Here is a 27214-nt window from a genome sequence, read left to right as displayed (position 1 = left end):
GGGGCCTGCTCTGAGCCAGGTCTCTCGGCATTGCCACGATTCAAATAATTAGGTCAGGAGCTGGGACTAAAGGCAGGAACTCAAAGGGAATGAATTAGTAGAGGTTGTTCCAAAGGAAAAGCAGAAGTGTGGTTGTTCAGTTGCTGCTATAAGCCGATTAATGATCGGGATTTCAGGGAGAACAGTAGCTGGTGCTTTCCATTTGTCAGGAGGACAGAACAGATTGTGGCACGGAAGGCAAAACAGACCTGTGAGTTTTGGTGCTAAAGTGCAGATAAAGGTCTTGCTTTCACAAAAACCTTGACTCTGCATGTACGCAGGCCTTATCTTCTGACCGTGTCAGGCATTATCTGCGTGGGGAGAGGGCCTTGAGGAACACCAGAACATCCACAGACCGAGATATGGGCTTTCGGCAGGACTCTTGGAGCCCTTGCGGTTCCCTCGGAGGCTGGGTGCGATGTACACGCTGTTCCGTGTGGAACGGCTCTTGGGCAGGACAAACAGTTTCCTAACTGGGGGGCTAATCCCCCAGATTAACCCGGGTGGAGCTGCTGGCAGTCCTGCGCTCCGGGGAGCACGCAGGCCGGGCGCCTGCAGCCCAGCAGGTAGCTTCACAGACCCACCGGGTTCAAAGGGCAAACGGGAGCAGGTTAAAAAATTCTGAAGAATTTGCTGCAGGGGTGAGTGGAAGCAAAGTCCAGCCTCAGCCAGAGCAGTGGAAACCCTGCCTTCCCTTTGCCTTTGCAGGCAAATATTTGCCCTGCCAAATTCTGCTTTGCTTTTAATGCGTTCAACCTTACGATTTCATTCTGGGGACTGAGACGAGCGGCCTGGTAAGACTGGAAACTGCAAGTGAGCCGTTCATGTCAGTGAAAGTGGAAGCAGGGCGGAGTCATTGCCCAGGGGAGCCTGATTCTGAGCAATACAGAGAAGCTCTTCCATGGAGTAGAGCTCCACATTTGTCTGATGTTTGGATGCCTGATTTTTGGGGCAGGCTATATTCTCCCAGCTCTTAGCCTAGCTGCAAACTAGTAATTTGGAACCCTGCTGGCATGGCGCATCTGGGAGAGCTGCCCAGGTGCTGACGGAGGTTTCCCCAGGCAGGAGGCAGCTCTCTCACCAGCTTCCTTGAAATCATCCCGTAGCAGCAGGCAGGGACTTCCCCTGTGTGTCACTCGAGCCAGTTCCCATGGCGCTGCTTCTTCAGGTTATTGCTCTCCTTCTTGTGCTTTTCTGGGAGTTTCAGTGGCAACCTGAGGGAATGTTCAACAAAGGCAGGCATTCTTGTCAGCCTTTTTTTCACTGCGATGATGTATGCGGCACGAAGAGCTAAACCAGACGCCCCCTCCCCAGGGCTGGCTGTGCCGCACAACCCCCCCCCCCCCGCCTGCAGGAATGCGGCAGAGGGATGAGCCCCGCATTCCTTTGTGACACCGAGATAGGGAGAGACCAAGGCGAGGATGGTACCAGGCAGTAAAGTTTAGGAGATGAGTGTTTCTCAGTGGCTGTGATCCAAGCGATGGCTAATTATGAAAAAATCCTGAAAAATCTGGAGAATGGCTTTTAAAGCCAACAGAAAAAAAAGGAAATACTTTACAGGTCACTTCACTGAGCATACACGAGCAAGATGCTTTCCTGCAGAGAGCAGGGAGAGAGGATTATTTAGCCTGAGGTTTCAGGCATGTGTGCTGTCCGCTGCAGTAACGCTGTCTGAAGGCAGCAGCGAATCCCCTGTGGAACGTGTGCGAGAGCAGACAGCGGCCGCTGACATTGGGAGCATTTTACCCTCACCTGCCTTTGGTTTAATTAAGCACGACATACAGAATGCAGTCACAGCTGAGCCAAGGTATTAGTTTCCTAAAGGTTTTTGGTTTAATCTGTATAACATTCCTGTCCTCTGCATTGCAAAACGCCTCTTTCTTCAGCAATGCCTTCCATTCCAGGGTGGACACTCTCTCTGTCAAGCACCTCTCACGCATCTGGCCCCGTGCAGTTAGTGACTCAGTTACTGCAGCCCACCGAGGCCATGGTCTTTCAACCTGGGTATAATCCGGTGGTACAACGCAGCAGAAGGCAAGTTTAACCAGGTTACTGCGTGAGTAAGGGAGTGCAGGGGTGCCCTGGGGCATGCCATCCCGCTCCGGCTCACCCGTGGGCTGCCTGCAGGAGCTACGGTCACTGCAGGGGGATAAAAACACTCCTTTTCTGGGTGTTCCTTAGTGCTCATCGAACAGCCTTGCGAGAGACAGATAGCTGACGTTCTAAAAAACCACGGAGACAGGACAGGGGCAAGGGAACGTGCCCCTAAAGCGAAGATGGCAAATGGTGGGGCTTACGGGCAGGCCTGAGTGATCTGCAGAGCTCCCCCCTGCAGCAGGAAGCCCCGTGCGAAAGGCAGTGACACACTGCAGGGAGATGAAGGGAGGGGCAGCACAGCAAACGGAAAGATTTGGTAGTTTTTGGAATCTCAGCCAAGACATCCCTGACTGCAAGCTGGCGTGTTAGCTCAGCGCTAACAGCAGCTGCACGCTGTGCTAATGAGGACTGCATTTAAGTTCCCCTGGCTCTGCGTTCCTATATTCAGATCATTCAGACAGCAGGTAGCAAGTCGAGCTCTTCCTCGTGACAGCTGTGTGATGAGCTCTGCGCCGAGAGTGGTGAGCACGGCGCTCTGCTCCCCGATGAAAAATTTAAGGGAGCCTCTTGCTGCCGAACGAGGGGCTCGGGCAAGCTTTAAACACTGCAAGTGTTTGGACTTGGCCTGTTACAGGTGGTGCTCACGCTCTGAGGAGAATACCCGGCTTGTGCCAAGCATGCCACTCCTCAGCTGGAGTAAACTTGATGGTCCCTCAACCCGTGTGCAAGAGGTACAGAGGAGAGGGACATACAGCGGGCTGGGAAGCAGCCTGTATCTGCTCGCTGTACTGCAAAATATAAAGCCGTGGTTTGTCTAAATTGAACGGGATTCTCCAGCAGCCTTCTGGCACGCACTGGAGAAAAGCACAGCAGGTGACAGCAGAATGACGGCTGTCCAGTCCCTGGGACATTCCGGAATTACACGGTGATTACTGCAACATCTCGTAGTGATAAGACAACACCTGTCCACTGTATTTCTTAGATATGTGAACCAGTTTGGGGTTTGTCCAGCAGTTTAATGAATCCTCCTGACTTTGTTCTCTCCTGTGCTTTACTGGTCACGACGCTCTGTAGGGCAGAACCAAAGTTCTCCCAGCGCAGTGGATGTGTGCGGCTCCCTCCAGCAGGCAGAGCTGGTAGCTACAGATCTGGTTCCTCAGGCAGCGTTACTGAGTAATCTCTTGTGTTCTGCCTTACAGCCAGGAGTAAGACTTCTACTGGCATTTCAGCTCCTAACTCAACTTCTGAACAAGTTTAGTTCAGAGTTAGATGTTACAGCAAAACAGTAACAAAGACAGAAGACAGAAGGAAGGCCTAAACTCAGAGGCCTTTTTAACAAGCAAATAATTTAAAATAGTACCTAAAGCATTTTTTCAACCTGGAAATTTACACAGTTCCTCAAAAAATTAACATTCTGAATCCAGTTTTGTCAAGATTAATGCTTTGTTCTAGCTGGCTGGTAGCTCCTGTGGCTTTTGTGGAACTATTTACATGGGTGAAGGTAGGCACGGTGTGACATTTTTGAACAATTGTGTAATCACTACTTGGGCTATGATAGCTCAGTGTGCAGGACTTCAGAACACTGATGGAATGCTTTCTGTTCACAGCACAAGTGTTAGACAAGTAATAGAGCTCTGAAAACATATTTACTTAGTGTTCGTTCTGTTACATGCTGGCCTTTTTAACGGTGGGAGTTGCACAGCTATAACAGAGCAGAAAATTTGCTTATAATATCCTCAAGTAACTTGTTCTGACTATTTGAATGGATTCTTGCAGCTGTAAATACTGGATTCAGAAGTGGCTAGACACCCTTCATTTGAAAACTTCTAGCTGTACTGAAGGAAAACAAACTTAATTTCTAGTGTTGATGATGGAGTTGCCACACCCCATCCAGCGATCTTGGCTTCAGTATTTAACAAAGAAACTGTAAAGAGTCAAATCATTACAACACGGATTGACACATACAGTGTATTTATTTGTCAGTAATAAACAAAGAGATTATACAATAACTATAATATAAGAGATTATTGTATAATCTCTTGTCCTCTTAATCTGTGCCAGCAGAAGGGAAAGAGTTTGCCTCATTCCTGACCTCCAGTTAGTTTATGGAACAGTTCCTCATCCAGTGTTTCATTGTGGTCTTTGGAGCGGGTTGACAAGAAGATGTAGCCCCCGATGTACTCGTGGATGATTTTGCAGTCTGCGCTCAGGCATGTGAAGGCGATAGACACGTTCTGATCAAATTCAATTGCAACCTACCGAAAATACATGTGGCAAGATCAGGAATGGAGATAAACTGCAGCATTTTTCTACCTGAGTTTGGGAGACAGAGTAAATGTGAGAGCACAGCTGGATCACAATTACTTTCTCTGCAAACCAAGCACTGTAAAAAAATCCGGGTCTGCCGTATGTTGAGGGTCTTTGGCTGCTCGTTTCTTAATTTTCTACTCTAGCAGGGCCCTCTTGTGGTCAAAGGCCTGTTTAGGCAGGCAACAAAACTGATTTTAACTGGATTTTTTCCTAGTGGTGCACTGAGAACACTCAGAAGAGCAGGAATGGCAGTCCTGGCTCTTTGCACTTAGCCAGTTATGCCACTGCAATTTAGAGGATGCTGCATGAGCTAGACTATATAGAGAGAGTACTATGAGATTTCTATGGACAGAGCGGTAACATAATGGGGTGAAATTTACCTTTGACTCTTTATATTTCATCCCACCAAAATCAAGGGCAATTTACAAAGAATAAGCTGCAGATCTTTTAGTTTTCTGAACTTTGACTACAGACCCCATTAAGAAAAAAATTAGAAAAAGAAGATTATTTTAGTATTTTACAACACTTTCAAAATCTTCTCACTGTGATGTTTAAAAAGATGTTCTGAAAGCATCCTCCCATGTCTTAAATGTAATGTCTGAATGCAGAGAGCTGTTCCAGTTTTACCTGGCGTATTTCCCAGTTCACATTCCACTGCTTCATGTTGGAGAACCTCCATGTTGTGATAGGGTCTCCTGTGGCTATATCTATTCTTATCAGCCTGTTATAGGACACCCCGAGCACGTCATCCTTCTTGCTTCCTTTAAACCTGAAAAAAAACCACAACCAAACAACCCTTGAGCAGACTTAGTTTGCAATGATTTCTGTCTAAAGGAAAATTTCATTAACCTTCCTGCCAAAGTGCAAAAAATGTGGGAAAGTTTACAGCAGCCTGGGACTGAGGAGAGCTTGGGCCCGTCTTCAGGACAGTATTTGTTACAAAGCAAAGATGTAGGCTGGTGAATCATGGCATAAGATATAAGATGGCTGAAGTCTTTCCAGTTTATTGTTTTCTGTTAAAAAATACTGTTCTGCAAAATGCATGAATTTGATTATATTTTTACTGGCAAAGCGTCAACAATATTTTTCCTTGCTTCACTTCAATAATGCTGAAACATGTTCTTGCATTTATCTTCACTTAAATGATACAAGCATATCAAAATATTTAATATTTTATATTATGTACCGCCATTAACTTATCAAAACAACTCAGTGTTAGCAAAATATGCATTTCTGAGTAGAAATCATATTACAAAACATTTCAACTTTCTTCTAACTAGAGATGAAAAATAAATACAAAATGATCAGAACTTTTTTCAGACAAATTTCTGAGCTGGAAAAAGCTGAGAAAAGATGACTCAGGTAAAGAAACTACCTTCATCTGCACTCATAAAAGTTGGAAAAAGTCTCCTCTGACTGCTGTTTGTATTTTCTATTATTTTGATTCTATTTTTGAGCCTTCTGGCCTTAGATTAAGCTGGCCCTGAGGGAGACAATGTGACCTGGACCACAACTGGTACCTTATTTAATAACCCCGTGAGATACTGCCCATTAGTTTGTAGAAATTCACCACAGGGTATTTAGCCCATTCTATAAAATGCAGTTTATTTTATTTTTTAGACAGAATTAGTGCTGACAGATGGGGCAAACCTCTTTATGTTAGTAAATTAAATACCAACAGGGAACGTTCCTGGGCACCGAACCCAAGTACCTGGTTGGCTCAACTGCTAGAAGAGTCCCAGGCAGAGTCCTGGCTGCAACCCAACCAAGAAGCACGCTCCCAAATAACTCCCAGGGATGGCTCAGGAGCTGGAACATAGAGCTTAGGTCTGTGTTCACTACCAGCTAACACCATACTGGTAGTTTGCATGGCACTACCAGCTTTGGGGACATCAGAGAGTTTAATGGTAAGGATGTGGGCTGTTCTGTGCCAGCTGGACTCTGTGCCAGAGTATGGTTTTCAGCTTACTCAGTTTATACTGCAGATGATTCCTGAGTAGCACTGAAAGAGGTGGAAAGAACAAATTAAGGAGGGTGACTCCAAGTGTGGTTGTGTAAGTACTTCTCATTTTTTTGGTGTTTTGTCGAGAGAAAAGAATGCAGGTCAGGTAGCCTTACAGAGCCATGCCATATTCAAGGCAAACGTCCAGGGAAACTGCAGTGAGCACAGAAGGACATTTCTTGTGCTGACTGCTCTTAACCTAAAAGAGGGATCGTGTTCACTGTTTTCTTAATGAAATGCCAAAGACATAACGCTCAGCAAAAAGCATGCTATCATACTCTAATGAGGAAGAGTGGGAGTGAATGAATATATTGCAAACCTGAGAACACCAGTAAGATTTGCATTTTCTTTCACATTTTAGTGAGTTCATGTTAAGAAGGGTTTAGTCCTGCTGATAGATTATTTCAGCCAAAGCCCAACAGATTTGTATGAAAGCAGACATAATGGAGACTCACTCCAGGAATGGAGCTACTGAGTGCTACTGCTACAGAAAAAGCAGCAGCATGGAAGTTACTACAATTAAAAAAGGTCTGTAGGGGAAAAAGTACTAAGAGAATGTTTCCAGAACAAGGAATCAAAGAACTTCCTGAAAATCACTGACCGTGAACACGTTAGGGCAGCTTGACATTGCCGTAGCAGTGCGATTACCTTACAATGTAGTAGGACAAGCCAAACTCAGGAAGGGACTGCCATGCCTGAATAAAACGCAGCTTGGCCTCCACTAGGGACATCTGAGACACATTTTGGTGAGCTTCCAGAATACGAGCAGCCAACTGGGAAACACAGGAACAGAGAAAGATTGCAGTTGACTGGAGAACAAAAACATCCTTGCTTTCACTAAATTAAACAGCGTTAGGTGTGATGCCATGTTCAGATACTGTATCGGAGAGAGAGAGCAGCTGGGGACAGATCCTGAGCTACGAGGGCAGAACAGCGCAGGAAGGTCTCACTGTGTTTGTGCTGCACTGGGTCAAGCTCCAGCATGCCATAAAACGATCTTGTCCCTGCTTGCTGCCCACAGGCCCATTCTGTATCAGGAGCTTGCTGGGAAATGGGGATTTTCTGTCCCTTTCCAATCCCCTCAGTCATGTCTCCAGAAGTGTGAGGTATTTATTACTGGGGCAAGGACTTCCCTTGACCCCTTGATTCAACTGCTGTGGTACTGCCAAGCCAGACTGCTGCACCTAGCTAGTGTTACCAGCGAAATCTGGCCCTTGGCTCACTGTTGGCCAAGGCAGCAGGAGAAGTGGAAAGTCTGAATTGCGCATTCATTGTAAAGATGCTCCAAATCCAGCTACCCTGTAGCAGCAGTCTGTTCTCATTCAGAACCTGCCCCACCCCAGGCCAGAATTCTTTTAGCCAGTTTGTTCTTGGTTCTCATCTTTTATTCCTTCTTTGGCAAAGCAGGCCTGACTGTGCTTGCTTTGGGCAGACTCCATCAGCTGCAGCTGAGCATCTGGAGAACAATCCTGCTGGAGTGCTAAACACGCTGCACACACCGGGGAAATGGGCTCCCGCCGTCCTCCAGGTGGGCAGGGCACTCTCACAACTGAAGTGCTGTGAGGGAGGGAATGAGCTCAGCAAATCCCGCAGGGTTCCTTGCTGATGTACCTACCACTTGCTACTCGTTCAGGCATCCCACAAGCACTCTGGGTACCGTGCACAGGCTGGATACAAATGTTTTTACAGCAACAAAAGTCCCCTTCCGTAGATAGCTGCTCTAGCTATGGAGTCATTTATTCAGTCCTGAAAGCAGGCTATGAAATCTGCAGCAAGCCCCTTTGAATCGGTGGCTCTGACAAGGAGATGGGTTATTAGGGGAGATGCTGAGAGGCATGTACCCTATTACTTTGCCCTGCAGACTGTATCCTGAGGACAGGTGGGCTGAACTCTTTTGAATCAAAAGGACAAAGAATTAGGTAGAGAGGACGAAGGGGTACCCAGGCCAGGGGGGCAGGAAAACATTGTTGTTTAAGATGTGGGCAGAACCTTCCCTTCCTTAAAAACCTTACATGCTCACTGAAGAGACTTTGAGGGACAGCACCATCAGGAAGAGAACAGGAGTGACTTAGGAGGTAGTGTGGATGTAGGGGTATTTGGAAGAAGTGCTGAGAGATGTGTCCCTGTGTTCAGTTTAATTAAAAGGCCCCTTGCTAAATATTCAAGGGACAAATGAGTATTGCAAGGTGATTCTAGTGTATGGCCAGGAATACCTCCATGGTTTCCAAATGCTGCTTGGATCCTGTCTCCTCCATGAGCAATCATCTGCCTGGTCTTTGGAACCACCCATCCCCAACCACAAAGCCACGCTCAGGATACCTGCTTGGACTTGTATTTTTTTGTGTAACGTAATGAGACGAAGCATTCTGGTTTCATATCTATGTTTTCCGGATCAGAGACAGCCTGGGGTGACATAGTCCAGTTCTTCATCTTTAGAAATGAAAGGATCTTGTGGACCTCAGGATGGTAAGAGCTATCAGCCATTGTTTTGCCTTTTGAGGCCAGAACACAAGCAGCCATCCACCGAGCATATTGATTCTCCTGCAATAAATACAATTGTTCGATATTTGTGGACAAACCGTATATGAAGATTGCTACTGCTCACCCATCTTTCACTGCGCAATAAAACCACTCTGGAGTTACTCTGCTTAATTTGTGTGGATGTGTAGTTACGATAGCACTACTGTTCTTCCCTGGCCGGGCTAGTTCCATATACAGAATCTGCCTGCAGAACAGTTAGGTTTTAACGTTTGAAAGCCATTTATCTTGAAAATGGTGTTATTCCTCTAAAAACATGCTTTCTTATAACATGCCAAAGAATGCGCCGTGTAAAGCTGAGTTTGGTGTGTCTACAGCTACCACTGACATCAGCTGCTATATGCTATCACTGCTGCAGGTAATAGAAAAAAAAATACCAGTATTTTATCCAATTGAGTATTTCAGGAAAATGGTCTGATGCATGAAGTTACTAGTTCACAGAAAGAAATCCAGTATTTTGGAATAGATTTGATGGAAATTTTATGGCATGACTACTTCCCACCTGACAAAGTTTTTTACACAATTTGGATTGATACATTTCAACACAAACAAAATAAATTGAAATTGAAAACAAATGGAAGATCCCTATTGCACTACTGTCATCTGAATGAAAAGTTCTAATTAAGAAAAAGGAAGAGAAAAAATCCCAAGCTTCTGAAACCACTGAGAAAAATTATTGCAATTCTTTTGACATTTGTGATAGTATGTTCTTTTGTTCTTTACAGCAGCTATGCTTGGAAACTGATCATAAAGATAGAATTAATGTTATTTTGTCCCCTAAGCCATTAAATATTTGTTAGACCCCCTTCACATCATTCTTAAATTCTACTAAACACATAGATCATAAACTCTCAGGAGCATCCTTATTTTTCTATACAAATTCTAGAGCAGGACAATGATTCTTCTAGACAATCTGCTAATAAATCGGGAATAGAAACTTTCCCTTGTCTCATTACTCACATTATCACATCTTAAATATAGTTCATTCATGCCATCAGCAACAGGAATTAATAATTTGATTCCAAACTTCTTTGCTGCAACATTTACATCTGGTACAACTTCACATCCTAAATCACAGAGAATCAGAAAGAAATGGATTTATTTAATTAGGACATCGCTCACTTTAAGTACTAATTAATACCAAAAAGGAGTATTTAATGGTTGCTTTGTTTTGAGATCAAGGGCCAAGACTTTGAAAAGTCAGGCCTAATGAAAGCATTTTGTTCTAGTTCACTGCCTGGACTGGCTTGCCAGGGTGATGAACGCTCTGACCTCAGAGTGTTATTCAGTATGGAAGAGAAAAGATGCAATGCTCTCAAAACCTCAGCCTGATCTTAGGAAATGCTCAACACTTAAAACAGAGGATGAGATAGATAGGCACATTTTGGAAATTTTACCCGAAGTGACTTGAAAGCCTGAACTACATTCTCAGAAGCAACTTAGTACTGAAAATGGGACAGAGGTAACGTCTACAACAGAGCAGGCCAGTTCGGGGATCCCAGAGAACTCTGAGGACCTGGCATTTAGCGTTGATGGTGCTATGTTAGGCCTTCTGGATTCAGCTGGAGTCAGGAAGCCTACAGTTCCCCTTGGTGTCAAGGAACACCGAGGCCGTGGGCTACTCGGTGAGGTTCCAGTCACCCTGGCTAGTTTTACCATGCATTTATCTGACCTACTGAGGATGTGCAGATTGGTATGCAGAGCCATTTGTTCACAGGGGTCAATCTTCTTTCTATTTCAAAGGTTTCTTCTAGGATGAATCCTGGGCATCACTGGTTCCCTGATGCTGAACATATGATGTCCCTGCAGAAGTAGATGTAGATGGAGGCTATATATAATGCTGGCGTCTGCCCTGTGTTTCTCCTCCAGAAGCACCTAAAGCTGGTTGTAGCTATGGAAATCCCCATGCGTGAAACAAACAAGGCCTAGAGAAGGTCTTGGAGGTGACCCTGCACAGCAGTATCTAGGTACAGCCTACGGCATTCTTGCCCATTGCTTCGTCCATAATCCTCTGCCACCAATGTGCGTTTACCAAGGCCAGAGGTGAGTACTGCCACTTAGCAGAGAGTAAAAACATTTGGCAGGAGAAGGATCCCACAGAGATCCCATTCCCTTTGACTTGTCTTCAAGTGAACTCTGGGGTACACGCCATTTTACGAGCTGGGTCCAGATAATCTTGATTTGGGCTAAGCTATTGAATCCTTTCTGTTTAGGCTTCTTCTGCAGATGCAGTGTGCCTGCTTAGGAGTATCAGTAACTGAAAAAGTAGTTTCAGGACTAAATACTACTTTGCTTGCCTTCTTGCACCTCGCAGGGATTTCTTGATTTATTCAATTCGTGAGTGCAACAGAGAAAGGAAATAAAGGAAAAAAATCCTACCTTTTAGGTTTAGTTTCTCAATCGGTTCTCCCTGTGCGGATTCTGTGTTTTTAAAATAAGATACAGAAGTATCTTTAAAAACAAACCAGTATGGCTTGATAGATTTGATTGACAGCTTCCTGGGCCTGAAAGAAAAAAAGCAATCACATTTGTTGCCACTGAAACGTACAAAGTGCTAAGTCACACAAAAATGCAACAAAGACTCACAAAGATTCAGTGTATTTCAGGAGAGAAAACCAGAAGTGTTAGCACTGATTTAGTAGAGAAATACTTCACAACTACCTACGAAGATTATCGGTACAGTTAAAAAAAAGAATTCTACTCTCTGTGTAGTACTTTCCTTTAAATCTAAGGTGATGATACAAAGATTACACAGCTAGCTGAAAAACAGCGCTTTACTACCCCCTCTTGCCTTCTCCAAAGCTTGTCTAGAAATCCTACTTTAGTCCTTTCCAGAAAATTATGATTTTTATGTTTAAATTCCAAAAATAACTTTGATTTTCAAAACTGCTAACTATTTTAGCTTTCAGTTTTCCAATACAGGTAAAAAATATCTTCAAGAATAAGGGACTATTAGATTTTCATAGACTAGAAAATATTTTCATATCCAAAAAAATTAATGAAAACTTCTAATCATTCTTTTTTTTGAAATAATATTGTAGCTCTCCACAGTATTATCACCCACCTGAAAGCAGTATTTACTAGTGTGCTATGTGGTGCACACTGTGAATAATTTTGAATAAAAGCTCACTGTATAAATAGAGCCAGCAGTATGACATGCAGAGCTCTGCATTTAGGTTTCTAATGAGGCCAATAATTTTAGTAAGAAAATGCTGTTCTTTTAAAGAAATATTTTACAACTTACCAAATTTCTACAATGTGTTAGGTTTAGTAAGTGATTTACTATGTCTCTAGGAAATGTTTGATGATGAAAAATAACTGCTGAATGCTTTTAAAGCAAACTGCTCAGCTACTGGGCAAAAATAATCCATTGTTAGAGGCAAGTAACTGATGGACCTTAAAAGGCTTAAATTCCCTTTCATCATAAGCCACCTTAGTAATTTGCATGTCAAACACAATTTCTTAATAGGAAATTAATAATTCTTAACAGTTAACCATAGTTAACAATTTTCCAGTGCAATTTTAAGTTTGCTGACTATACACATGACTTGTTAACATCTAATAAATATTCATAAATATTCATGCAATAGATACCCTTTTATCCTTCTAAAACCTAAAGACTGCTTTGCGGTGAAAAACACTGTAGACTTGAGACGAGTGCAGTCGTTTAAATAACCCTTAAATCAGGATACTATAATTGGATCACAGAACTATACTTTCCTCAGTTAACTTATTTAGGTGAGGTATTACTGAGCTGGTTTACTATACTTTTACTTCAACTTGAAACTCATTTTGATATTAGAAAAACAGACTCCACATTTGGTGAGAAAGGGACAACTTGTTTGAAAAAATACCCAAGGTTGCTTTCAGAAATCCTTCACAGGGGGAGCTGAAATGTTTTTTCTTGTTTTTCATTGGCAAAAATGAATCACAGTAAAATATGACTGAAAACAAGATTGTAAACTCTCTTACTTAGGAACGATGACCGATGAGCACTAGGAAATCACAGAGAAATATAAAGAGCCTGGACTTTTAACAAGCACAGATATGGCTGCCCTAGCTCCTCAGAAGCTAGAAAGATGTGCTGAGAATCTGGCTCAGAAGCAGTAACAGAGAGAGATTTGAAGAGAATGATATTAGGCTAGTTAGATCTGTCTGGTGTATTTGTTCATTTACAACCTCAGGATCTACTGTTATGTTACAATGCAGAACTTAAGGGATCTCTTTTATGGTAAGCTTTTTGTTTCGTATGTTTTATTATTAGCTTTAGTAACTCACCTAACTAGCCTGAGATAATCAGCAAGTTTCGGGATGTCTGTGATGTCCTCCTATCAGGAACAACCAGGAATAATTTTAGTACAATACACTTTGTAATTGTCTGTTAACTCTGGTAAGAAATCAGGTAGGCTCATCACAGTCAATACATTTGACATAGCGAAAGCACTTGTGGGATGCAAAAGAACGTACCAAAATGTTACTTGTCTTTCCCCCTTCCAGTGCCACTTCCAGATTAGAAAGCGCAGCTTCTATTTCATCTACTTCTGATTCACCAGTGAAATTTTGTGTCTCTGATGATGATGATAACTTGCTTACATGGTACTAAAATAAATCATCAAGAATCAGATTTGAATGGTCAAATGTACTTGAAATATGAGTCAAATGCCAATTAGCAACATATAATGACAATATATGAAAACAGGCTATTTGTCTTCTGGGTCTTGGCCAACTATGTAAAGTTCTGCAACATGGCACCTCTTAGAGGGAAACAGGTGAGCCCAGTAGGATTTCCAGTGCAGTTACTGACAGAAGTTTCCCATTTCAATTGCCAGGATTTATATTCCTTCACTCTAACCATCCTGTTCTTTGTTCCGTGAGACTGACTCTGCTAACGTTAACATCCTAGCGCCGTGACCTCTAAGTGCCATCCGTATTAGGTGGAAACTTGGCAGCAAGGTCTCTGGTGTTGGTCGTGGCAGGCTGTGACTTTTTGGCAACTCCATTTACATTTAGAAGGAAGGGATTTATTAATAATAAACATTTGTGCCTTACTACCCACAGTCAGGGACTAGGCCACAGCAAATCACGTTAAATTTATACACACTCCATAGTGTCTCTATCTTCACATTGTTATACAGTTGTGTGGTTTGTTTTGTTTTTTGTCTATTGTGAACATACGTATTTATGTATTAGACTTTCAGGAAGAACACATGAAAGGGTGGTAGCTGGTATGAAAAGCAACACTTCGTAGTAAACCCCTTCAGAACAGACTGGTATCCAAGTGATATCCCATGTACTACATCCTGGTAGTGTTAGTAAATGGTTCCATAAAGTGTATAATTATTCAGTTTGAATAACAGCATGCTGCTTTTGAATTTTAGTTGGATGTTCTTATTGTTTCTCACTCCAATAGTAGATCCCCAGCCCCCGGGGAGCTATTGGCCTGGGCTCTGTTGAAGTCCTGTCCTAGCTTGTGCCTGCCTCGAGAAAACAGGTTTTGCAGCTTGGATCAGGATCAAGTACATGCCTGTAGTGCAGCAAAGATCAGCATTTCTTCCTCTGTGCAGTCAACTTCTTCTAACAGGATGGCCCAGCGGGCTTGCTCATATATTTGGTTTATCCGCACTGCGTCATACTGTAGCAAAAAAGAACAGCACTGGTCAGTAACAATACAGATTGAACAGAATACAGATTCATGATCAGCTGCAACTGATCTAGCATCGGTCTAAAGCCGTAAAGGTTGTTTCCTTCCTTCCCCCACTTCTGCCCTGCTGTCTGTTCCTGTCCCTCTCTTGTACTAGCTCACATGATTGTACGTAGGCTCAGAGTGACTTGCTGATCCAACAGAAAATTAAGCAGGACTCCGTGGCTGAAGCAGAAGGGAAGATTAAGACGTCCCTTTTTGTGGTAATAGGTTTTGGACTGGCTTAGACCAAATGTGAAACCACATTGAGAGTGAAATTAACAGAAGACAGAAATTCTTTTTGCTTTTGGCTTCTTTGGTTCCAGCTCCAATCTTTCACTGGCTTGACATTTGTCAGATCCCGCTGTAAAATGCATTAATTCAATTTCCGTTTTTTGCATATGGATTGGGTTTCACTGTCTGTTTGGTTAATAAGCTGAAGTGACTCATAGATAGTCAAGCTTCAGAGCTGGCAGAAGGTGGCTGATGGGAGTGTGACCTCTGTCTTTCAAAGGCTACTTAAATAGCTCACTGCTATCTTGGGTTATTTCATGGCTAGGGCAAAGAATGGAAATGTCTGGGCTGCTGAATTTGAGGCTCCTATTTGATCTTTAGTGGGGAAGACATTTCACCCATAACATGCCACCTGAACTAGAAAATACCCTTCTGTTTATCTGAGATGCCTGAAATGAAATGGATTTAGAGCAAAGAACAATGTGAAGGCCAAATCCATTTGACATTTAAACTCTTGTTGATTTATACTGGTCAGTGGTCATGCTTTAATTTCTCTAAATGTACCACCCAGGCCTTAAAAACCCAGGCCTAACAAAACCACAGTGACCGACTTTTAGTGAAAATAAAGGCCAGTAAGAGGCAACTTGAGAAAATGAAGTCTTGTTTTCAAATGGGACTCAAACACTTTCATTGAGTGCTTCTGAGAGCTTGAGCCCAGAAAAGCTGAATATTCAGTGAATGGCAGTGAAACATAAATACCACTTTTAAGTCTATTCTCAAAAATAGGGCTTATACCTTTACATCATTTAGGATACTGTTGATTTACTTTTCTGCTTAGTTTTTCATGTTAAAAGTGAAGCAGAAAGTGAACTACCCCCTCTGGATATCTGGATACTGTTTCTGGTGCTCTTCAGATCTCATCTTTTTACTTAAGATCTTATCTCAGGTAAGGAATGGTGATTCAACATCCAGAGGGGAAAAGTGCAGTCTTAGCTATGGGGAAGAATTAGAATTTGATCTCTGAAGGGCCTGTAACAAATCCTAGCTAAAATTCAGTATCCTTATGCAAAAGATCCTTGACATGAAAGCAGTCAGACAATGAACAACAATAAAAACAAAGCTCTTACTTTTGGATTCAAATCAAAGAAAGTGTAATATTTAAAGCGTAGAAGAAGCTGATCATCCTCCAGAATGCCTTGTTCCATAAGTGATCGGGATGAATCTAGCCAGCTGCAGAAGAAAACAACCCACAAAATCATTTGTACAGGACAAGCTATCACATCTGCAGTGCTCTAATGTAATCGTGAAACGGAAATGGGGATGAACAGCTGTATTTCCTGCAAGTCTGGGAAAAATTCACATAATTTGAGAAAGCGGAACATTCAAATGGATTTCCAGTTTTCACTGTACAAACACAATACCTAAAATCTCTCAGTTTTTGTTCTCCAGCACTATTCAAAACATCAGGACTAGAAGACAGAAACTGAGCCGTAAATAGCTACAGGGTGACCTATGCTAGCAAGATTCTTTCTAATTGCTCTCCAGAAATGGGATGTTAATTTAACTTCCCATGTATCTTTAGAGCTCTTGCTTTTCACTTCAGTATTTGTTGTTTTATAATTCCAGCTACTTTTGTCTTTTAGGGAAATTCAATGACAATGTTAAAGTTACTGTTAAATGCTCCATAGACCTGAAAGATGGTGGTCTGTATTTCAGTCCTAGAGACGATCCTCTTAAATGCCTTCATCTCTAAACCCCTAGTGTTCTGTATTCTTCTGTAGTGTTCAATAAGTAACACTTGTTTGTGCATAATTCAGGAACTCGGGATCAAAAAACTTGTTTGTGCATAATTCAGTTTGCTATCCAAACTGTCTTTTAGCTGTGCCCACAGTGCTACGCACTTCACTGGATCTGCCTTCATCTAACAACAGAATTTAGTCCAGAGCCTGCACAATTACATCATTCATCACTTCAAAACCAAATGGTCTAACCAAAAGTGCTGAAAAAAAGAAAAAACATCAAAAAGAGTCTAAGTATTTCAAAAAAACCCACACCTAGATCAAAGCATGTTTTTAAGTATCAGTATATCCATTTATCACGGTTTTGTTTTCAAGTTCTGGTCTGCACTTAAAAAGCTGGATTAATGCCACCCCTGTTCAGCCAGCTTATGAAGAACTCAGAGAGGCTTCTTACCCTGCATTGAGTCTGGCTTTGTCAGCTAATGTCCGAGGCTGGTACATCTCCGCTAGTGTTTCTGGAGAACAGATGGGATGACTGAAGGCAAGGATGTTGCAGTTCTGCTCCGTCAAGGGACTGTCACTGAACCAAGTGACCGTAGAAGAAGCTGGTGTCCCACTGATGGGATCATACGTGGGCGTCATGGTTTTACTGTATAAACCTGGACTTGCTGCAAGTTAAAACAGTAAAGTCTTATTCCACAGAAGACTGCCTTCAGACTTCGGTAGTTTACCACTTCCCATTTACATTTTCAAAGAGCTGCAGCCAATCCTTTGTGCAGGGCCACAGCTGATCACCTGTTTTCTGGTATGGCCTTTCACACAATGATGGAAAGGAAAACATTTAAAAAACAACAGAAAATATTGATGTATTGGGGATTTCACTAACTTCTTGAAGCTACTAATTTCAACTCAGCTGTGTCTCTATCATCCTACATTAAACTGTTCTCCTTGTTTTTAGTTGCATAATGAAGAATTTCTTCCTCTTTTTGACTTTCATTTAGAAGAATAAAATCATTCTAGTTTTTCATTACCTGATAATCCGGAACTCACTGGAGAGTTGCACAAGTTTAAAATATCTTCTGTAGCTGGTTCTTTGTTGTTCTTGTCTTTTTTCTTCTTCTTTCTAATTGTATCTTCTGACTGCTTCAGCAAAGAGAGTTCTTCTGACCGTCTGATATCTACAATGGCAAATTGGGAAGTAAAGTAAGATGAAACATTTGAAACTTAAAAGATTACATCCAAAAAAACCCCATGATTGGTAACAGCATTTGGGGAAGCTCCATGTTGCAGTCTGAACCTTATTTTTAGCAATTCAAAAGGAGTACCCACGGAAAATCCGGTCATTTGATAACAAGGCAAAAGACTTTGGGCTGTGAGAGTGAGTTTTGCCACAACTTAAGCCTCTTTTGTAGCAACCATCATTGCATTTTAGAATGGGAAAAACTCTTCCTAAGGGCTATGCAATCACCTTTGAGTGTAATAATCTCAATGAAATGTCTGACTTATTCATAAGCAAGAATGGAAATGGAACCACTGTATTTGAAGTTCATGCCTTTTATTTTTCAGTTAAGAATTTTGTATTTCCCCTAAAAGATTCTGTCTTGGCGATACACTGTTCACTACTGCACTGCTGATTCAGACATCTATTATCAATTGCAAATCAGAAAAATCTGCAAACTATTTGTATCTTGGAGCAAGCAAAGACATTTCTGATGCTGTTCACTCATGAGAAAAGTTACAGGGTCCTTGTACTAACACAATCTGAAAGTAGAACTATTTAATTCAACCAAATGTCAGTTGAACAATTATGGCATTATTTTTATCAGAGCTATTAAATGTAATCAAGACATACTGTCCTTTCCACAATCCACTGCTAAAGGATGAAATTGAAAGCTACATTGTGGTCAGTATATCTTGAAATTCCTTCTGAAGATGAATGTGTTGATGGGCTAAGCTTTGAAGATCTAAAGGCAAATGAGTATTAGGTGTGCCCTAAAATGAAAAGACTCTGAAGACTCCTTGCAGACTCATCTTATTCCTATTGATCACGGGCACACAGGTCTGGCATGCTGCAAAACCTCATTTCTGCTTAGGTGCTCCATCCTGGGAAAGAGCTGCAACACATTGATGGGCTTGTAAGGGGCAGCCGGTGTCATAAACCTGAAGAGGTTTATGACAGTTCTGAACACTCAAAACATGCTCCATCTAAAGTAAATACATATAACCAATTCACCAAGTTGAATGTCATCTTACTGATGTTGGTGCAGGTAGGTGATAAATCAGTTGGCACCATGGGCATCAGTTGCCCATGCTGAAGGCTGGTGTAGGAGATTGATAAGCTCGAGCTCTTAGTCAGTGGCATAAAATAAGCTGGACTCAGTCCAGGCATCCCTACAAAACCATCAAAAGGGCTTTGATTATCCAGTCCCCCTGCGGCTCATGGAAAGCATTACTGACACTATCTTCATCAGAATTATCACAATGACTGAGAAACACTGACATGCACTGGATACTAAAAACAACAGCAAAAAAATATCTTCGTCTTTTCATCCCAGGTCAACTCAATCAAATTTCTCCTTGAGCTAAATGGGGAGTAAGGACTTCACATCAAAACAAAGTCACCTAATAAAATGCTCCAATGTAGCTGCCAGAGGGGATTTAGCTTTACTTACTGAGGATTTTGCAGACGTCACTGACAGCTTTGAACACCACAGAAGAAAAGCTGACTTTCAGTCTCACGGTCTTCATGTTTGGCAAGCGAAGCCGCAGCATTTTGTGCTGAGTAGTAAAGAGCAGCTTAGCATCTGCCTGCACCCCACATTTATCAAGAGTCCAGTGGGTTTTCAGAAGCCAGCATTTTTTTTGCTCCCACCAAAGAGCATAGTCCGACCAATCTTGGGGCATTTCTAGAAAAAAATACAAAATGGCTATTAATACGTTATGTAACAAATATACTAAAAAATCAGCTTTGGAAACAGCTTTCTGCACATAGAATTTATTTGCATTAAAGTAGTGACTACAGTTCCTCAGATCTAGACCCCATCTGCTGAGTACTTGTGACAGTTGCTGGGATTTAACTATGTTAACCGAGACGATGATTGTCACATTGCCTTTATCTTGCAGGTATCCACAGGGAAAGCACATCTCCCAAGTCCTTGAAGTCTTGGTGACACACAGCCAAGGGGGCTGTTCCAGGAAAGACATGGTAATTCAGCTCTTCTCTATGGCTGCACCGTTAGACTAACAAGGAAGGCAACATACTTTATATAATCAAGGAAAAGAATTATTAAGTTGGGAGTAAGCCCTATAACAATCAGGAAAGAGTTAACAAGCTCTAACAAATAAGATGACCTTCTCTACCACACAGGATGCAGAAACTTGCAACAGAGGTAGAAGCTTGTAACAGAGGTAGAATGAATATGGTACAGGTAATGCATTAATGGTCTGTGCAGAAGAGCAGGCTGGTCGGACTGACCAGGGACTGACAAGAGTTGCCTACAGAAGCTTCTCAAAAAAAAAAATAGCATGCAAAGAGATGACTGTCTTGTTTCACTAATTTCGACTTGCCTGTGTGTTGATGAAGTAAAAATGGGTATTCTGTACTTTGAAAACATGCAGATAGAGAAGCTCTTGCTGAATCAAGAACAGATGGAAGACTTTGTTCATGTGCTACGCAAATAATTTTAGAGGGAAGAGAGCAGTGTCTTTTGTCTGATGACTCTTGAGCAGTAAGTATCCTGACCTGAAAGGTGTAAAACCTTGACTAGCTCAGCTTGAAGAGTACACACATAAGGAAGGATATGAAACATTGCTGCTTTCAATTCTGTGGGGAATTCCAAAATTAAATGACTTCCCAGATACCAATGATGTGTAGTATCAGCTAGTTTGTGTGATCTTGGTCAAGTCGTTTCAGTCTTCTGAGCCATTTCTTGTCCCTCCTTACCAGCTCCGCCAGGCAGAGTGTTCGTCCCTGTGTCTACAGCACAGTAGAGCCCTTTCCTGTTTTGGAATTTCTTGGGAAAATTGTCTCTCAAGAGAAGTGTTAGTGCAAATCACTTAGTTAAAGATTTGCTTAAATATTATTTAAAATATAAAGCTTTTTGCACTAATTGAGTACACTAGCTTCTTCTAGTTATAAAAATGCTGTGAAAAGTTAGCGTCATGACACAGTGAAACTCAGGCTACCTTTGCTTTGCTGGCTGAATTGTGTGTTTAAGTAAGCAGAGAAGTCAATAGAAATGTATCTTGCTTTTTAGATTTTCTTCATCACAGATTTCCTACCTGCTCTAATGCTGGGAAAGGGATACCTTAATAAAACCACTATCTTCAACTAGAGTTTTTCCATTACAAAGGATTTTTGTGTAAAAATGTCCTTCCATTGAATAGGAGACTTTTGAAAAAAATATCTTGTGTCTCCCTTTTGTTTCCATCAAACCCCATGTTTCAAAACAAAAACTTTCATCTGGCAGTAAGAACTCTGAAATTCTTAAGTTGCTGAGTTTAAATTTCTTAAGACTATTTTGCTGAAGGGTTTTCTTATAGTTCAGGTTTTCTTTTCTTGTTTGTGAAAAGTCAAGCCATGTAAAAAAGACTAAAGTTTCAAGGAGGTTCTTTTTTGACGGACAGTTTTTTGTTGCCATATATCTTGTATTTCTAGAGCAGTGTGTAGAAATGCAAAGCTTGTGGCATTCCCATTTGATGAGTCTAGTCTAGCAAACGTGTTCCTTTCTGTGTGAATTTGGTGATTGAGGACTTCTAGGTATAGATTTCCAGAAAAAAAAAGAATAGCACTTGAAGAATGCATTGCATATGGGACCCTGTGACATTGGTGTAATAATCAAATACTGTACTACCTTGTCTGTATCTAGCATTCTGCAGTGTCAGAGTACAGATGATTATTTTGGGAGGCAGCTCCATTTGGTGGCTTTGAGTTAAAGAAACTTTGATTCTCTGATTGCTTGTAGGACCGATGTACTCTGACTGTACACAGGGCATTTTACCTTTCATCTCCTTACAATTTTGACTCAGCTGGTCTCTGCTCTGAGCGGCTGTTCCCTACTGGATATATGAAATGGATAACGTGGCTCAGATTTTGGGTAGGGTGCTACTATAGCACAGTAAACTATCTTTCTAAACGCACTTGTAACAACTAATCCTTTCTCTGTGATGGCTACAGATGGATAAATCAGGTATCAGCTACCTGTATTGCCCTCAAACTAGCCACCTATAAAGTCTATCTGGAATGGGAGCTGAACAGTTAGTCTAGTCCAACTGTATTTGTCTAACTGAAAGAAAAAAAAACCAAAGTTTTGTTTGCATTATGATAGTATAGGGGCTCTAATCACAAACCGGGGTTCTATCCACATGAAAAGCAATCCTGAGTCTGCAGCACCTACATGCTAGGTGTACTATTTCTAAGACATAAGTGAGGCAGTGCCATTTCAAAATGTGCTGAAGCCTCTTTTTGTGGTGGGAAAGCTGCATGTATTATTTTAATAACACTGTGTAAATGAAACAGGTCTTTACTCACTGATCTGTTCTACTAATTTCAGCATCACTCCTCCAATATGAAGGTCGCCTGTGACCCGTAGTGTAAATTCTTTTTGCTCCTCTTCATACTGGTGATCAACTGACACCAAGAGCTCCCAGGAGTTAGACCCATATGCACCTGAGGAAGTCATTTTCCAAAGATCTGTGTAAGCTCTGCAAAAACAAATACAAACAAAAAGGATATATGTATTTTTTTACTCTACACTTTGAAACCAATGCATCTCTCCAGTCTCAAAACACATCCATGCTGCCAAGACTTCACAACAGCCTTGGCAGGACTTCTGATGTGTTATCTTGTTACCTCTGAACTAGACTCTGTTCTTGTGATTACTTTTACAAGGCAGGCATGTGGGATTTTTTGTTTCTTTGTTTTTTTATTCTGGATGTATTTTTTTCCCTAACTCAAGCGTCTCCTGTTGGGTAGTGAGCCCAGTTTCACCCAGGTTTCCCCACTCTGCAATGCTAATCTGTCAGTCAGGACACCGTAGAGCCTGCAGTTGTGGGTGGGATCTGTTTTGGCAATCTATCCAGTGAACAGAAGAATTTCCTTGACTTGTACGCTTATAATTGTAATTTTGACTGCAAATGGAAGTTCATACTTGCAGGAAAAGGCAGATGAGTTCTGCTAGCTCGATCCCATGAGACCAAAACCAGAGCAGTTTTACTTCTTTGGGTAGGTGCGAAGGGGGAGATGAGTAACTGCAATGTCTCTCTGCCAGCAACATCGAGGCACGTAACTGCAGTTCCAGCTGACTGTCTGCTTGCCCAGGGATGTAAGCACCTATCCTGTCTCAGCACAGTGAATCACCTGAGATCCCACCAGGCTCCTGCCAGGACAGGTAAACAGCAATTGTGCCAAGCCAAATTAGAGAGGATGCTCAAAGTAGAAGCTCTGGTTGTGATCAGTAGAGTTCTGCGAATTACTGAAGCAGGAGGTAGGTATCTCTGTAGGAGGTAGGTAGTCACTGTAGGTATACAGTGACTGATGCTGCAGGAAGGATTTGGGATATCTGAGCAGTGAAAGAAAGCACCAGATTAGCACTCAGTGTCTGGTCAAACCAAACCCTAAGAAACTCACCTTTGCAGTGCAAGCTTAGGCAATGAAGTGGATGACTTCCACTTACTACAGACTTTCAGCAGTATCTGAGAACCCAAGTCACAGAGACCATGGTCTTTGGCACAGTACACAGACTGCTTGAACATGAAAAATAACCATGTTATATCCCCTCTAACGTTGTTTGTAAATGACTCAATGTTGACAGATATTTGCAGGTCTTTTAAAAAAAATACTAAGTTATGTCAAAACAGAAAATCAAGGACCATTCCCATACATGAGGAATGACAGAACAGATGATGACCCTTTCTAGGACTGACCACAGAGCAGACTAGATTAGGTTATGTGAACATAAAATGAAACTAGGGGTTAAGTACCTCATGCCTAGCAGGGTTTTCTAGTTTTCAGCCCACCTATGCACCAAATTTAATGTAATTATGAAACTTTACGTTACCGATTACATAACAGAAGAGGGATTTGGGCCAAAAGATGCTACCTGAGAGCAAAGCCCAGTTCAATGGTCAGAAGTTCCCTTCCAGAGGCACAAGGAGGCTCAACAGCCAGCTTGTTACAGCTTAATCTTCCCCAAACTTTCAAATGTTACTTGTGTTTCTTAACTTCCTACAGCTTAAAAATTTCAATAGGAAGACTTCTGATATTTTGTTAAATTATGGATCATTCAGCATTTTTATTATGGAGTACACCATAATGTCATCTAACCATTTCAGTCAAGTTCTTTGAAAAGCTGTTCTCAGAATGTTGCAGACTTGGTTCCTTGAACTCCTTTGGGTCAGGGCCGCACATGTTGTCAACCCTATTGATATAAAATTGGGTATCAAAGGAATAATACAGGTATGGTGGTAATGACAGTCTACTAATAAGGAAAAATGATTCCAAACTTAAAAGCAATGAAAGTGTGTGTGTTAAAGATTCGATTGAGGCCAAAAAAATGAAGAACAACATGAATGAAACAATGTGTCCAGCTCAAAACCATCCCTTTAGGGGGAAAATCACCTTACCACTGAGTTACGCTCTCAGAGTGTTGGTAATCTGAATGTCTAAAATCGTGACAACTTACAACAGAGCTCTAGCGAAAAAAAAAAAAAAAACAAAAAACCACAGAGGACTCCAAAAGGCCAATTTACACCAAGGAACAAATGCTGTTCCTATGTTCTTGCATGTGCCAGCCTACACCTTTTCACCAAATAGTTGCTCAACTAACAAGGGCTGGTACTTATCCAAAAAGTCTGTTTTTTCTTGGTAAATAAAGACATTGTGTTGTACACTGGAAAAAACTATGGCTGTACTGCCTCAGGGATGGAGCTGGGATTTTGAATTTGTGCTGCTGTGCACCACATGGATTTACTTGGGTGTGCTTTAGACCAGGGGGTTGTGGAGGGCAACGGCTGTGCCTCTCTTGAAGGCACAGTGTCCAGGAGGCACAGCTCCTGAGCCGGTACAAGGGCAGTACAGCTTGTAGAGGTCAGTTGTTATTACTCTTTATGCACAGCAAAACAAAAAGAAAGCCAGAATGCCACCAGTCACTCCTAAGCATCAATAACAGCATTAAAAAAATAAAAATATATAATTGACTAAGCATGAAAACGATGCGATTTCACTTTGAGAGCACATGTATGAAATCTAGCAAAACTATACTTTTGTCTGCACTTCACCATAAATCAGTGTCATTATGTTAAAAGTACCTCATCTGTCCTCGTGTCAGCAAAACCATCTTGGTATGTTTTTTCTCTTCTTCTTTTTAAATTTGGTTTACCTTCCGGATACAATTCTGCGTACAAATGCTTGTGCTGACACGGGTGAAAAGGAGCAGCCCAAGGGGTGGGCGAAGCTCTCTTCGACACCGCTGGCTTACAGGGCTTGGAAAACCATGGCCTGGCACAGCTAGTTCTGGCACTCGGTCATTCCCCAAAGCTGCTCCCTTCCCCACTTCCTCTTCAGAACAAGAGCTTTCAGTTTGGTGATAAAACACCACCACCAGTAAACCTCTCAGAGGGCACAGCACAAACAACACCTCGTCTTGAAAAAGAGGCAAGCCTCTCAACAAGGACAACTAACTGTTGTGCATTAAAACCAAAAAAAACAAGCTGTCAGGGCACGCTGCACGTCTTAAAACCCTCAGGCCAAGCGTGGATCTGCTGGGGGAGCGCAGGCGCTGTGGGGCCTGGCACCGGGGTGTCCCAAAGGTGCCTCTGGTCGGGGGTTCTGCAGAGCCTGGTGGCCAAGGCAGCTCTGAAAGCAGCAGTCGTGCTCTGCCCAAACAGCCCCCGGCTTCAAACTTAGCACGGGAATAGAGGAGGATGTTAGTGTGTTAGAGCAGGAAAAGGCTCGCCGCGGGATGTCGACGCCTCGGAGCGTTTCTGGGGCAGGCAGCTTCGCGGCCCCTTCCAGGAGAGGAGGAATAAATCGGCACCAGGGCGGCCCCCCCCTGCCTGCCAGCAGCCGGCGGGCTCGGGCCTGTGAGGAAGTACCGGGAGGGATAACGACAGCGGCGTGCGTGCTGGCCCCGCGTCCCCCCAGCCCCAGCGCCTGCCCCGCAGCGCGCCCCCGCCGCCCCTCACTCACTCGCTCGCTCGCTCCGAGCCGGGCCGTCCCTCGCCTCTCGCCCGGTTCCTGCTCCCTTCGCCTCCGCCTGGCAGCTCGGGGACGGGAGGAGGAGGAGGAGGAGCGCAATGCCCGGCCCTACCCCGCACCGCAGCGGGGCCCCCGGGGCTGTGTTGCTGAGGGAGCCGCTCCGCTCCCGCCCTCTGCCGCGGCAAGCAGCCCGGGGGCGCGGAGCCGCGCTGTGTTCTGCCCTTCGCTTCCTTGCCCTGCCCTGCCCTGCCCTGCCCTGCCTTTGCTCCGCTCCCGCTGCCGGGAGGCTGAGGAGGAGCCGGGGAGCGCCGCCCTGCCCTGCCCTCCCGGCTGAGGAGGCTGCGGGTCGGCGTGTGGTGTCTGAGGGGACCCCGGGGGCTGAGGGGACCGCGGGTCCGGGGTGCTGCCTGTGAGGGTGAGGGCTTGCTCGTGTCCTGAGAGCTCCAGGAAAACCATCTCAAAGGCCCACCTCAGCCCCTCGCACCTCAGCCAACAAAGTACAAATGATAGGCATGCAGCCATGGCCACAACCACGCTCCTCTGACTGGTTTTGGTCACCGTGCTTTGGGTTCTTGGCAAAGCTTGCACCACAAGTGTTTGCTCTTGAGTGGGGCTACTGCAGAGCTGGAGCTCGACGTGGCCAGAGCAGTCTGGGAACAGGGAACAGCAGCGGTGTGTAAATGTCCCTTCTAGTAGGAGTGGCTGGACTGTGAGGAAAGGCCACCACCAGGAAGCTGATAGCTACCCTCCAGAACAAAGAGCGGAAAGCCATATCTGAAATACTTCCATATCTCCCATTAGGAAGTGAAAGCCAGTGCACAGAAACCATAAACACGATCTTAAAGTTAAATATTAACACCAGGGTAGCTTTACAGAGGTTAGGACTCTGCAGTGAGTTACTGTTTGAAAATGTAGCAATGCGGATAAACACCGCTTTGTAGTGACTTGGGCTGAAAGCTTTCCTTCTTCTGTCTGAATATCTTCCTGTGGTGTTGGGTGTGAAACTGATAGGTGTGAGAAACACTCCGTAGCCAATAACTTAGGCTCAGGCGAGGATCTCAGTGAAGTAGTAATTTATTCGCGATTGCAATGGCGGGCGCCCCACAAGCAGGAGAGCGCACCTACTAGTTCCAAAAACACAGTTTATATACTTTTTGATGACAGGACCCTCCCCTGTTTCCCCACTGGAGTGGGTAATCCAGGTTCACAATCTACCTGATGCTTCACAGACAATGCCTGGCCTTCAGTTGCCGGCCTGTTTTTGAGATGGTAATGTTTTCTCCCCTTATCTGGCTTGACTTAACATAGTGATTTTCACCTGATTGCTCTAAGGAGTCTGGTTGTCTGCATTTTAGGAGGACACCTGCTGAGCTTTCTTA

General features: G+C 43.1%; 1 protein-coding gene across 2 annotated transcripts; it reads right to left on the bottom strand.

Moving 5' to 3' along the window:
* Positions 1 to 4090: 4090 nt before the first annotated feature.
* Positions 4091 to 26151, bottom strand: FERMT1 (FERM domain containing kindlin 1). 2 transcript variants are annotated; one of them, XM_080587889.1, is made up of 15 exons: positions 25827 to 26151; positions 22170 to 22342; positions 19312 to 19545; positions 17671 to 17817; positions 17094 to 17307; positions 16028 to 16130; positions 14511 to 14618; positions 13454 to 13585; positions 13265 to 13314; positions 11366 to 11490; positions 9947 to 10053; positions 8768 to 8989; positions 7097 to 7221; positions 5074 to 5215; positions 4091 to 4391 (listed from the first exon to the last, which is right to left on the bottom strand). In XM_080587889.1, the coding sequence occupies exons 2-15, from the start codon at positions 22318 to 22320 to the stop codon at positions 4218 to 4220; spliced, it is 2034 nt and encodes a 677-aa protein (XP_080444015.1). In that variant the 5' UTR covers positions 22321 to 22342; positions 25827 to 26151; the 3' UTR covers positions 4091 to 4217. The 2 variants fall into 2 exon arrangements, with proteins under 2 accessions (XP_080444015.1, XP_080444016.1); XM_080587890.1 differs by having other exon boundaries at positions 4248 to 4449; positions 25827 to 26068.
* Between the last annotated feature and the right edge of the window lie 1063 nt (positions 26152 to 27214).

Source organism: Anser brachyrhynchus, assembly GCF_964034855.1.
Source record: "Anser brachyrhynchus genome assembly, chromosome: 3".
Classification (NCBI taxonomy): domain Eukaryota; kingdom Metazoa; phylum Chordata; class Aves; order Anseriformes; family Anatidae; genus Anser; species Anser brachyrhynchus.
Note: the sequence above shows the minus strand (reverse complement) of the source record. Positions and strands in the feature narration are given on the sequence as shown.